We start from the raw sequence: 13,898 nt of genomic DNA, 5'->3' as shown, positions 1-13,898 counted from the left end.
AAGTGGAAGATAATCTCAGTTCTCTGGATTTTATCCAGGGTCCTAAGGTGGATGCCACTCAAATGCCATTATTCTCCAATCGAAATACCTGCTGAATATGATTCGTTCGGTTCGGTTCAACAGGCGCTTGACGGGGCTGTGGTATTGAATTACCTGTCCTCAAATTAAATTATGCTGGTGTGTTGACCCAGTTTTTATTAAGTTAAAAAAAACTATTATTTCAAATAATTTGCATTCAAGTATAATACCTGTGACAGGTAATTTATCTGATCACTCGAACGACATCCGCGGATTTTTCCGCGTTCAGGCAACATGCAGTCCTCGAGGAGATGAGGGCTCTCTTGATTAAGATTATTATACTGGGAACACCCGAAGAACGAGAGGGGGTGGGGGGTGCCATTGGATAATTGCTTGATCGTAAATGCGTGACGCGTAACCTGGATCACCTTCGTGCCACACTGTCCAGGCTAGTGTGGAACGAAGGTTGACCCTCTTCAGGAGAGGAGAACGTATAGCGTCCAGCTGTGGCACGCATGATTTTCGTGGGCGGCCATGGCGTTCTGAACCAAGTAGTGGGTGAGAAGCTCAAGAGCGCACTGCCGTCTCAGAAGGCCATCCTGCCCGCGTCCAAGGCGGCCCTGCAGCAGGGAAAATAATCCTGCTCAACCCGAAAATGCTGCTAACTTGTTGTTGCTAGCAAACCAATGATGCTAAGTAAATAAAATATTAAGAGACGAAAGAGTAGCGAATCAATGCCGTGGACATGGAAGGTAACCTACTTATGGCGGCACGCCTGACCTAGGTCGTCTGCGACTTGGCTGAGAACACCTGTGTTGTGAAGTGTAGCTGCAAACGTTGATACAAATTGTCGTTTGCCGATTCTGCAGCGATCAGAACAATGAACGAGAAGGTTTATTTTTCACTGGAATCAGAACGCCACCTCTAGCTTATATTTTCTTATTAAAACAAAGTCGTGCGCCGCACGAAGAAAAGCTCTGAAATTTCGTGACCTAAATTTGAAAGAGCAAACGAAACCAAGCTACGTCCTGCCTCGATTTGTTTATTTCTCGTAGCCTTCGCGACGTGAACGCGATCACAGGCAAGCTCTAACAAAGCCGTGTTTCGCCCGAAACAGCTCTGGGGTTTAGGTACTAAGGCTTGATATAATATGTCTGGAAGAAACAACTAAACTACCTATATGGCCGCCATATGGTATTGCCCACATGCTGTATATTATACAGCATTCGAATTGCCAGATTTGGAATTGCATTGTCGGCATCTCCTACCTTGGAGGCTCTGGTGTAGAGAGCATATATTATCCACGCCCACCGCTCGGGTTCATCGAATAGAGATATAACATCCACAGCCTCACTGATAAAGGTGTCGCTTCCCGTGGTCGCCGAATGTGAGCATCATACCACGTATTTTCTGTTGGAGTAATGGACCTCACAGAGGAATTAGGACAGAGGAGGACAGTATGTCATGGACATGTAATTCTCAAGTTTCCAAGTCAGCCTAACCCGCCCCGTCATCTGAAGAGCCAAACCATGAAGTTCCTGACCTCCAACGTCGTTCTCCTTGCTGTCGTGGCTGCCGTGTCCAGCTCTGCCACGCGGGACCTGGGAGAACAAGCTGCTCCGCGTTCCAAGTTTGTGAGGCTGCGGCGTGGATACCTGTGCCCAGCCAACTCCTACAAAAACATTACCACCAGCAAATGCTGCAACCCTCTCAGCGATCATCCTGTGTGCAAAACCTTTAAGCTCTGCTGTGTCCAAAGCTGCACGATCAACTCCCCGTGTATTGTTAAATAGACATCAAGTGGGCGGCTGAACAAGCAAACCAAATCAAGGAATACACTTCATTGGAGCAACCAATTTGAGTCTCTTTTCAACTCAAACAGTACAAACCGTGCACTCGACTACTCAGTGAATCATCAAGATGAACGTGTCAGACAAACATATATTATTGTGTTACTTTCATTTAATGAAGTTCGCGCGGAGCGGGGCGGTGTCTGGGGGAACAAGACCAGACCTCAGAAAAATACATATAATTATTTTATTTTACTGAGACGGTGGGTCAACTGTCTCTGGACTCTGTAGCAACCGCGGCCGCGACAGGATCACCCGTCACCTCCATCCTCAGCTCCACGCCAGTTGACGAGCAAAAGCATCTCTGCAGTCAGAGCCCTAGTTCGACTCCAGGTACTGCGCGATCAGAGCGGCATCGTCTAGGTTAACCTTCGTGCAACATCTGATCAATACGATTGGCTAATAGATTTCATGGACTAGCCGATCGCCGCCGCTTCGCGGCGGTGTTCGTGTGGTTAGTCATAGGCAGTTACACTCACTGTTCCAGCTCGCTCCACTATTTGCCATAGTCCCCCTCCGCATCGCTTCGGCGGGTCTACAGTTCGGCGCAAACCGTTACGCTACTTGGCAAACCTTTCGTCACAACCCGTTACGCTCGCTGTGCCAGCTCGCTCCTCTACTTTGCCTACCATTCGGCACAACCCGTTACGTTCGCTGTGCCAGCTCGCTCCACTACTGAACATACCGTTCGTTTCAACCCGTTACGCTCGCAGTGCCACCTCGCTCCACTACATGCCAAACCGTTCATTGCAACCCGTTACGCTCGCTGTTCCAGCTGGCTTCACTACTTGCCATACCGTTCGTCCCAACCCGTTCCGCTCGCTGCGCCAGCTCGCTTCACTACTTGCCAAACCGTTCCTTGCAACCCGTTACGCTCGCTGTTCCAGCTCGCTTCACTACTCGCCATACCGTTCGGCACAACCCGTTACGTTCGCTGTGCCAGCTCGCTCCACTACTGAACATACCGTTCGTTTCAACCCGTTACGCTCGCAGTGCCACCTCGCTCCACTACATGCCAAACCGTTCGTTGCAACCCGTTACGCTCGCTGTTCCAGCTGGCTTCACTACTTGCCATACCGTTCGTCCCAACCCGTTCCGCTCGCTGCGCCAGCTCGCTTCACTACTTGCCAAACCGTTCCTTGCAACCCGTTACGCTCGCTGTTCCAGCTCGCTTCACTACTCGCCATACCGTTCGGCACAACCCGTTACGCTCGCTGTACCAGCAGGCTCCACTACTGAACATACCGTTCGTTTCAACCCGTTACGCTCGCAGTGCCACCTCGCTCCACTACATGCCAAACCGTTCGTTGCAACCCGTTACGCTCGCTGTTCCAGCTGGCTTCACTACTTGCCATACCGTTCGTCCCAACCCGTTCCGCTCGCTGCGCCAGCTCGCTCCACTACTTGACTTCCTGTTAGTCGCAGCCCGTTACGCTCGCTGTTCCAGCTCGCTTCACTACCTGGCCTACTGTTCGTCACAACCCCGTTACGCTCGCTGTTCCAGCTCGCTTCACTACTTGACATACCGTTCGGCTATTACCGTCACGCTCGCTGTGCCAGCTCGCTCCACTACTGAAGATACCATTCATCTCAACCCGTTCCGCTCGCTGTGCCAGCTCGCTTCACTCCTTGACCTACTGTTCATCCCAACCCGCTACGCTCACTGTGCCAGCTCGCTCCACTACTGAACATACCGTTCTTCTCAACCCGTTCCGCTCGCTGCGCCAGCTCGCTCCACTACTCGACATACCGTTTGTCACAACCCGTTACGCTCGCTGTTCCAGCTCGCTTCACTACTCGCCATACCGTTCGGCACAACCCGTTACGCTCGCTGTACCAGCAGGCTCCACTACTGAACATACCGTTCGTTTCAACCCGTTACGCTCGCAGTGCCACCTCGCTCCACTACATGCCAAACCGTTCGTTGCAACCCGTTACGCTCGCTGTTCCAGCTGGCTTCACTACTTGCCATACCGTTCGTCCCAACCCGTTCCGCTCGCTGCGCCAGCTCGCTCCACTACTTGACTTCCTGTTAGTCGCAACCCGTTACGCTCGCTGTTCCAGCTCGCTTCACTACCTGGCCTACTGTTCGTCACAACCCGTTACGCTCGCTGTTCCAGCTCGCTTCACTACTTGACATACCGTTCGGCACAGCCCGTCACGCTCGCTGTGCCAGCTCGCTCCACTACTGAAGATACCATTCATCTCAGCCCGTTCCGCTCGCTGTGCCAGCTCGCTTCACTCCTTGACCTACTGTTCATCCCAACCCGCTACGCTCACTGTGCCAGCTCGCTCCACTACTGAACATACCGTTCTTCTCAACCCGTTCCGCTCGCTGCGCCAGCTCGCTCCACTACTCGACATACCGTTTGTCACAACCCGTTACGCTCGCTGTGCCAGCTCGCTCCTCTACTTTGCCTACCATTTGGCACAACCCGTTGCACTCGCTGTGCCAGCTCGCTCCACTACTACGCGATCGCGCTCGGTGTTCGAATGTCCAAGATGCTGAAGGTCTGCCGTGTTTGAAGGTCCTGAAGGGAGTGCTTGAAGGTCCGGGTTCATCCCTGTCCAGCGCACGTCTTGTATTTCGCGCGCTGTATCGCGAAATGTGTGTAGCACCCCGAATAGCAATATAGTCTAACAGAGAGGTTGTTGGCCAATCACAGAGCAGTAATAATATATTCTGTATTTACATCAAGTCCAGAAGGTCGTCCTCTATTTACGTTAGGGCGCATGTACGGGTTGCTATGTCGCACACGCAGCGCACCGTCGTCGCTGTGCGGCGCTTCGCCGCGCCCGAATTCGAATTCAAAACGGAAATTTTAGCGGGGAGGCAATTTCAGCCTATCACAGCACGAATAAATATAACGCAGGGCTATTTTTGTAATATCGGGCATAGATTAGCCAGTCAAAAGGATGGTGGGATGCCATAGGGTAGGTTACTAATACACTGTCGCCAGGCGGGAAGGGCGCCCCCGACGATGCTCTACGGCAGGCTAAGGCCCCAAGACAGAGAACCGACACACAGCAGACAGACTGACAGGATACTCTGTTAGTTGGGGGTTAAGATACGAGCTTATTGGCTAATAGAGCTCACACTTAGCTGAGGTGGACGGCACAAGTAACATCCAAGTAATTTATGGTTTTGTGCAAGTTATTATATTCAACAGGAAAAACTAAACAATAATTTATTTACAACTCATATGCAATTTTAAAGGGTATTCAACTTAGATAAACTCGCACATCCGCTGGCACCTCTTAGCTCTGAAAAAAAATTCAGAGAATTAGCTCTGACTGAAATAAATCTCAGAGAACATATAAACTATTCTTCACCATCAGCGCAACGCACTACTTGCCGAGAAATGCAGCCAGTTGGCCTCAACGGCAAGAAATGTCGTTCTCCTTGATCGAGATATTATCTCGATGACGTGCCCATGCGCATGGGGATGAATAAAATGAGGTGTTTACAGAATTTATCACCAAACTTTTGATTCGCGATCGACCACGTCACGGCAATCTGTATCAATGTCAGCAGCTGCACTTCACAACACAGGTGTTCCCAGCACGACCTAGTTATATCCCCTACAACTAACAGAGTCTCCAGTCTGTCTGTCTCCTGTCCGTCGTATCCCTCCCTTGGGGCATCAGCCTGCCGTAGCGCATCGCCCTACGGCCCTGCATTAGCGCATTAGTAACCTGCCCTATGGCATCTCACCATCATCCCGACTGGCTTATATTTTCCCGAAATTACAACGCATAGCCATGCGTGATAATTATAACGCGCTGTGATTGGCCGATTTTGCCTCAGCGCTCACATTTCCTTTTTTGAAATCCGCGCGCGGCGAAGCGACGCTGCGCGCGGACGTCGGGCGCCGCTGCGAGCCCCACCGTCCGCGAGCGCCGCACAGCGACGACGGTGCGCTGCGTCCGCGACATAGCAACATGTACATGTGCGCGATAGCGCTATAAAGTAAATAGAGGACGACCTTCTGGGCCTGAGCTAAATATATAATATATTATTACTGCTCTGTGATTGGCCGAAACCCTCTCTGTTAGAATATATTGCTATTCGGGGTGCCACACACATTTCGCGATACAGCGCGCGAAATACAAGACGTGCGCTGGACAGGGGTGAACCCGGACCTTTAAGCACCTCCCACAGGACATTCGAGCACGGTGGACCTTCAAGCACGCTGGACATTCAAGCACCGAACGCGATCGCGTAGTAGTGGAGCGAGCTGGCACAGCGAGCGTAACGGGTTGCAACGAACGATGTGCTCAGTAGTGAAGCGAGCTGGCACAGCGAGCGGAACGGGTTAGGTCGAAGGGTATATTCAATAATGGAGCGAGCTGGCACAGCGAGCGTAACGGGTTGGGGCCAAATAGTGGAGCGAGCTGGAACAGCGAGCGTCACGGGTTGCAACGAACGGTATGACGAGTAGTGGAGCGAGCAGGTACAGCGAGCGTAACGGGTTGGGACAAACAGTACACCCACCGGAGCGAAGCGGAGGGGGCTATGGCAAATAGTGGAGCGAGCTGGAACAGCGAGCGTAACCGCCTATGACTGACCACACACCCACCGCCGCGAAGCGGCGGCGATCGGCTAGTAGTTATATATCTAACACCGACTCAAAAATGGCTGATAAAAGCACATCCGTTTGGCTCGCGAAAGAGCACCAATGATGATGACGAGCCCAACGACTACAATATACGCACGCGTATCCGTTTCTCACTCTTCCTTGCATCCTATAGTATCGTGCAAGCACAGCTTTGGTTGCCTGGGGCTTCGACTTGGGGGCCATAGCGCTCTTGCGTATTATACATTTCGCCCAATTCTACTAGCAACCATCCGGTTCATAGCTCAACAAACATCCCTCCCGGTTTAAGTGACAACGATCTAGTATTAGCGCTAGGCTGTATCATACACTTCTTTTCCCAAACTCACCACAAAATCCAGAGCTGTTCCGGGCGAAGCACGGCTTTGTGTTAAAAAATAGCAAGTTGAAGTCATTAAGGAATGAGTTTTTGATATTTTTGTTAGTTTGACTCATCGGACACCCTCCATACTTAAAGTTTTACAAGTAGTGGATGCTGAATGAGTCATGCATGCAAGCACACTAGCAAAAAACGCGCCAAAAAAAAGTGAAAAAAAGAAGATTAGAATAACTCGAGTGTTTTATCATTCGGGTAAAGTAAGTTTGCGTTTTCCTGACTAGTTATCCTTCACCATGGAGTTCATCGAAGGGCGCACCTCGTTGAGAGACGGACGCGTGCCCACGTAGCTGTCGTCGCCTGCGCTGTGGATGCTGGGCAAGTGGTACCGGAGCAGCTCCGCCCAGCCGTTTTGGCTGGCAGCGTGCTGCTGGCCGTAGGCGAAGTATGAGAGCACACCAACCAGCACCCAGGCAACACCGAGGATCAAACCCAGGTTGCTGATCTGTGCGACGAGGTAGAAGTCAGCCAAGACGCAGATCATCGGGATGTACGGCACGAGCGGAGCCGAGAAGTAAAGCGGGTCATTCGCAGCCTGCGGGCACTTGATACCCATCACAATCGTCGTAACAACGGTCGCCACCAGGCAGATGATGGCGATCACCAGGCACGCCGTCGAGTCGTGGGTCACGTAGCCCTGCTGGTAGAAGAAGGCCGTCAGGAGCGCCAAGGCCACCGACGAGCCAATGAACTTGGGTGCCGTCTGCGGCGAGTGTTCCGACATGCGGATCATCATGAGGGACGAGTTGGACATGACAAACGAGATCAGGATGCCGAAGTTCACGATGTCCCACAGCGTCACGAACGGGACGATGAAAGCCACCAGCGTGAAGAAGATACCCGTGATCAGAGTGTTCACGAACAGGTTGCCCTTAGCGTCGACCTTCGCGAAGATCTCCGGCATGAGTCCATCGCAGGCAAGCGCGTAGTTCAGGCGCGGCTGGGCCAGGAAGGCAATAAGCACCACCACAGGCATCGTAATGGTCTCACCAGCGCGCACGATCTGAGCGGCCCAGTCCCAACCGACACCAGCAAAGCCGTCCGGGAAGCTCGTGGCCTCCGAGTACGGCACCATGCCTGATAGCACGAACGAGCACAGCACGCTCAGCACCGCTGTGCCCGTGACGACACTCAGCACAGCGATAGGCATGACCTTCTTGGGGTTCTTGGCCTCAGCAGCAAGACAGCAGACTTCATCGAAACCGATGTAGCCGAAGAAGGCCTGGGTGGCACCCGTGATGATACCCTGCGTGCCGTACGCCATGTCTCCGGAGCTGTTTTCCGCGCGAGCCGGCACGAACGGACTGAGGTTGTCTGGGTCGATAGCGCAGAAGCCGGCGATGATGATGAACACAACGACAAACATCTTGAGAATCGTGAATCCGTTGACGAACACCTTGCCGAATCGGACACCGGCGAGAAGCACGATCACACACAGAGCTTGGATGAGAGCCGACAGCACGTTGGCGTACTCCAGGTTGAGCCAGTGAACACTGGCGTCCGGGTGCTCGAGCACGACCCAGTCCTCGACCTTCTGCGCCCAACTGCGGGCCACACCAGCGCCGGACACGGCGTACTCCAGCGTCAACAGCCAGCCGGCGACCACGGCAGGCATCTCGCCAATAGCGTGGTAGGCGTACGCGTACGTACTACCGGACGAGGGAACCCGCGTGGTGAGCTCCATGTAGGCCAGCGCGTTCATGCAGCAGACCAAGCCGCCTATGAGCCAGCTCACCACGGCCGACGGACCTGCGGTGTCGCTCACGATCGACGCCGCCGTGGAGAAGATACCGCTGCCGACTGTGCCTCCGACTCCGATGCAGATCAAGTCAAAAAGACTGAGTGAACGGGGAAGATCCTGGGAGTTCTCCTCCGCTTGGATGACTTGCATGGGCTTGCGGCGCATCATGCGCTCGAGCAGCGGCGCTTTCGAGGAGTTCACCGACTTCTCCATGGCGCTTCCTTGCGGGTAGTCGAGAGAGGCAAGCAAGCGATACGGAAGCCCTGCTGCCAGCAAGCGAAACGTGGAATGAACAGCTACGCTCCCGTGAGGCGGTCGGCGCGAGGAATCGACTTGGTGGAGTGGGTCGCGGACTCCACGTGAGAGGGAAGTCTGGCTCCGTCCGGGGTTCGGTGCACTGCCCGCGCAGAGAGAGGGAGCTGCGACCATGGACCAGCCATCGCGCCAAGGGCTCACATACTTTGACTGGCGCGGGCTGGATGGCAGCGCGCGTGCAGATGCAGCGAAGTGGGCCTAACGGCCGTTGCACACGAGCAAGGTCTAGCACGGACGTGTCCCAGTCGCAGCCGTGGCCTCTAATCCTGTTGTTGAGAGGCCCACGGCACCGCGTTTCAACAGTAAAAGCGCCAAGCGGGTGGATAAAGACGGTCGCGCGCTAGACCAAGAAGGACATGCCGCCGATCCTCGCATACTGAAACCAAGTGCTTCGCGTGCGTGCCGAAGAGGGGTACGCCGTGATGATCAGGCGGGGTCTTGTCGCGCTTGAGCCGGTGAAGCGCGAACACGCCGAAGCAGTGCTTAACAGCAGCGGCAGCGATGGCTGCATTTCGGAGGACTCACCTCCGCCGCGTCGCATTCGGGATGCGCCTCGAGGGAGTTCGTCTACAAGTTTAGCTATTAATAGGACTGTAGACGAAAATGCGAAGGACCGGAATCGCTTTCGAAGCGCGACTAGCCCACATTCCCATCATCCTATACGAAAACGAAGATAAAGCTCCCATCTCCATTCTGGAAGTGGAGTCGAAAAGAGACGGATCATTGACAATATGTGAGTACTTGATGAGCACTTTTTGTTACAGCTACTGTTGTCGTTCCAAAAGATACTTTGTTGTTGAGGTTATTGATGGAAATCTAAGAGTGCCGGGTCCACTTGGCAAGTCAAATAAGGTTCTATGACAAGCTATTATAATTAAAGTTAAACAGAAGTGTCGTCTTCAATGGGTAAACTAATCTCGCAACAGTGATAATAAAGCAGGTACCTAGAGCAACATTATATTTCCTTATCGGCTCAGTTAGTACGCAGCAGAACTGTTTCCGTGGCGGCACAACCCAAGACCTGCAAATTCCTCCCGCTCAGGCAAGTCACATGTCGTGGTATACATGTACAGTCACGAATCACGCCCTCCTTACTTTGCTGAACGTGCAAGGCATCGATGCTGGATACTTCTTCCCCACGGAGCCGTGTGGTGCACTCCCGCCAACTCCCGCAAGTCGTTCAATCGCGGCCCAAACAGCTCTTTTGTAGACCTCTCTCTGAACGTCAAGGCGTCACCGTGAATTTCATGAAATCGTATCATCATCAATCAGCCCCCGTCGCGCGGACGCAGGCAAACCGCTGCAAAGCTCCTGCTTCATATACTCGCGATGAAAGTGAAGCGCTTCTAGCCGCAACCTCAAGTTTCTCTCCTCCTCTTCCATTATCGCGATCAAATTCAATGCTTCGTGCTGGCGTTGCTTCTCCGCCGTGAGCCGATGAGACTGCTGCCTACTCGTCGCCTCACGCAGTTGTCTCTGGGGTGAAATAAAAAAAAAATACTGTTTAGGAGAGCCTACCAGTGGCAATATTGTTGGATTTTGAGGCTCGAAACGAACCTGTTTTTCGAGGCGCTGCTCAATAGCCTGCTGCTCTTCAGCTCGTATACGCTCTTTTCGACATCGGCGCTTGTACTCTAATTCCGCTTCCTTAGCCTTTCGTTCAGCCAACGCCACCTGAAATTTCACGAGTTATGATACTTATCTACAAAAAGTTACGAGCCCAAAATCAAGCACAAACCTTGCGCAGCTCTTTCTGCTGACGAGCCGTTTCGATGCGGTGCACTTCGACCGCGCGCTTCTGTTTCTATCAATGTCAAAGCACATCGTCATTACAAACAGCATTCTTACTAAGTAAAGTGGAAAATTGATGGTCTTACTGCGAGAAATTCCAATTGCTCGCGGCTGCGAGGCACCTTCCATTTGTGCTTACGCTCTGAAGACGGCATCTTTGTCGGTTTAATGCCAACATTTGAATAAGCATTTCGATCGGTTGTAATTGAGTGGTGGCCTTGAAGACTCAGCGGATAGTTCGCTTCTAGAATATCCGAAGGATCTGATTGCGTCTGGGTTTTGGTGAGAGTCGCTTCCAGACGAGTCCTCATGGTTTGCATGTCACGGAGCGCTCGCTCTTCTTGAGCTCGAAAATGTGCTATCCGGCGTGCCAATTGCTGTGCGGCATCTTCTGCATCCTTCCGAGCAACAACGACATGGTAGATATTTTCTCTGCCTGTCTCCGACGAGGTTTCTGGATCCACTACATTCTGTCCCCACACGCTGGGGCCGTCCACATCGTGGCTGCTAGGCAAAGGACAGGCGGAGGCTGAGGCTGCAGTAAAACACCGCCTCGATCCGATAGCACTTGAAGGTCGCCTCCCTGAGGTTCCTGTAGGACGAACAGGTTGCGATGGGGCAACTCCAGTTAAAGCAGTTGGGGGTGCCGACAGCGCTGAAGGTTTTCTTTCAGTCGGGCACGAGGTCGGTGCGAGCGAGCTGGAAATCTGTGAGCGACTGCGAACAGATCCAGCTGACTTCGGCCGCACGAATAAAATTCTTGGTGGCTTAACGCCCTGGTTCATGACATCAATTCGAGTTACGTCCAAGGCATCCACCTAAGCAAGGTTTTCAAATCAACGCAACAAAAGAAGGCTTCATAAGTTGGCAACCAGTGAAGCTATTTTTACAATCAAGGCCTTGAAGGTGGATAGATAACCGCTCAGCAAGCGACCCCAAGTTTCAGACGAGCGCAAGATGTCAAAGCGCAGTGGTATGCCAACTCAAGCACCGCAGCCCTCGAAGCCTCCCGGTTGCAAGAGGAACGAGTTACCACGCTCGGCGAGACCCTCATCTCCAGCACAAGCGCCGAGTTCTCGTCGCAGTATCAAAGCGATTCCCAGCCAAAACTCGATTCAGAGTAATGATGACAACAACAGTTCTTCCAACAGGTAGACCTTCAACCTTCAATTTGAGTTTTCTCGGGCTCCATCAGTATCCACTCACGAAGTGTTGCAATGATATTAAGTCCACACACTTCTGCACGAGACAGTGAACCAGCCACAGACGACGAAGCAAACATCACTTCTGCCTTCGGGGGTGTAAATGAATCAACGGACTATGGAATTTCTTTCCAGTTCGACATTGCACAGCGTCAAGCTGTCGCGATGCTGAACAACATCACCAAAAAGAGCGAGCGAAATCACCAAAGGTACGCTAAAGTATGTATTCCGTGAGTGATATATTGGCCGTGTCTTACGGCTTCGGTTATTTATTTGGCCAGGTACGACGAATTTCGCGATAACATTTCGGTAAAAGACAAGCGCATCGATGAGCTTCACGCATCGTAAGTGCTCATCCTGTTGGGTTACGGCACTTATATACCGGGTTCTTGACAACAATTCTACTCTCAGATTCGAAGATTTGGCCTGCCAAACAGCAGGCTTAGAAAGACTTTGCAACAGCGATGTCGATGCTGCTTCGCTAGAGAAACTTTTCATGGCCATTCCTTTACAACAACGTAAACTCTACCAGGGAGAATAAACCACACGATCGCAACAGACACCAGGCTTTAGATCATCACACGTCCACAACAGCATCTTCTCGGTCGTGAGGGAGTCTGGATACTAACTTGTTTTTAAAGATTTGTTCAAGCGTCAGATCCGGCGTGAAAGCGTCCAGAACCCTTGATGTCTGTAGTTTATTGCTTGTTTCAGTCTCTTTTTGCCAGTGCGTTCTCCACTCTTTAGCCATCACTACCCATTGTGTCTTGCTCCACACTCTTTCTGCTGGGAATAGTTTATCATCACTTTCGCCCATTTTAATCCTTCCAGTTGAATTAAAGCATTGAAGAAGCGCTGGGTCAGCATCTGCCATCGACTCAGTGTGCAATTGCGCATCAGCACTGGTCGAATTTGCAATATTACCCTTCGGCCTGTTATTTTGCACAAAACCAAGCAAATCTTTTGACGGGCGCATGGCAGTTTGAGCGAATAGCTTCATTCGCAACATTGGCAACAAAATATTCTGCGAACAAGTTGTTGAAGGTGCAGATGGGATGAAACACTTTCCAGGAACAACCTCACCTAGAAGAGGCGTGCTAGTCACGAAGCTGAATAACCGAGACCCGAACATGTGCATCAACGGATGTGAGTCAGACACGAGCATGTAAAAAAATTTGGGGTTGTCAAAGTCACACATTGACTCCGCATCAAATGGGTACTTGCGCTCCTTGAAGGTCAAGATATCTTCCATGAACTGAGCAGCAGCTTCATCACTCAATGCCAGTAGCCGAGACGGGTTCCGTGTTGACGATGCAGCGCAAAACCAACCACGAAAGTATTGCTTCGCATACTTTCCGATCGAAAGCCATTGGAGCGATGGTTGGTGACGAGCCAAAAGTGGGTGCTGAAGATTGTAGTTGAATGTATATCCAAGAATCATCAAAGGCTGATCGTACAATTTCCACATGTCGTTCACTTTTTGCAGTAACGAGCGCACCTGCTCAACAGATCGCCCACCTCCGGCAGTATCTTCCCAGTCAGACAATATTATCTCATATTGCTGTTGCATTCTGCCGAATTGGTAGAAAATATCAGACAACGAAAAGGATGAAGCGAAGGTGCCGACCATCATCTTGTACGTTTCTTTTAGTGGTGACATCAGCTCGCTCAAAGCCACAACATTTTCCCAAAATTCGGGATCCTGGATTGTCCGTATTGCAGCACTCGAAAGTCCGCACTCCGCCAGCTCATCTACCGTATTTCCAGCGCTGTCTTTTCGTGGATTACCTGCTCTTGATCTGTTTCTGGGGTCAGAAGAAGCCTGGACAACCTTCGACGAGATAATCTTGATCATATCCTCATACTGCCGAACAGAATCGACAGCTTCAATGAAGGAATACCAGTTATGCAGTGTTGGTGCATGCAGCACTGCCTCCGGATCGCCACATTCTCGTCTTAATACTTTCAGTACGCGGCGATTTGAGAACA

General features: G+C 51.8%; 3 protein-coding genes across 3 annotated transcripts; 1 reads left to right on the top strand and 2 right to left on the bottom strand.

Annotated features, from left to right (window-relative positions):
- Positions 1 to 6,943: 6,943 nt before the first annotated feature.
- IUM83_05525 (putative amino acid permease YfnA) lies at positions 6,944 to 8,814 on the bottom strand (the record flags this gene model as incomplete). The annotated part of the gene is made up of 2 exons (XM_067929667.1): positions 6,944 to 6,985; positions 7,120 to 8,814. 2 exons carry the CDS (start codon positions 8,812 to 8,814, stop codon positions 6,944 to 6,946), a joined length of 1,737 nt encoding a protein of 578 aa, XP_067799545.1.
- Positions 8,815 to 10,161: 1,347 nt separating this feature from the next.
- IUM83_05524 (uncharacterized protein) lies at positions 10,162 to 10,862 on the bottom strand (the record flags this gene model as incomplete). Its single annotated transcript, XM_067929666.1, has 4 exons — positions 10,162 to 10,392; positions 10,474 to 10,590; positions 10,655 to 10,720; positions 10,794 to 10,862. 4 exons carry the CDS (start codon positions 10,860 to 10,862, stop codon positions 10,162 to 10,164), a joined length of 483 nt encoding a protein of 160 aa, XP_067799544.1.
- An 802-nt stretch (positions 10,863 to 11,664) lies between these two features.
- Positions 11,665 to 12,450, top strand: IUM83_05523 (Choline dehydrogenase; the record flags this gene model as incomplete). Its single annotated transcript, XM_067929665.1, has 4 exons — positions 11,665 to 11,858; positions 11,936 to 12,118; positions 12,191 to 12,253; positions 12,321 to 12,450. 4 exons carry the CDS (start codon positions 11,665 to 11,667, stop codon positions 12,448 to 12,450), a joined length of 570 nt encoding a protein of 189 aa, XP_067799547.1.
- Between the last annotated feature and the right edge of the window lie 1,448 nt (positions 12,451 to 13,898).

The sequence above is a fragment of the Phytophthora cinnamomi genome (assembly GCF_018691715.1).
Source record: "Phytophthora cinnamomi strain GKB4 chromosome Unknown Contig4, whole genome shotgun sequence".
Lineage (NCBI taxonomy): Eukaryota > Oomycota > Peronosporomycetes > Peronosporales > Peronosporaceae > Phytophthora > Phytophthora cinnamomi.
Note: the sequence above shows the minus strand (reverse complement) of the source record. Positions and strands in the feature narration are given on the sequence as shown.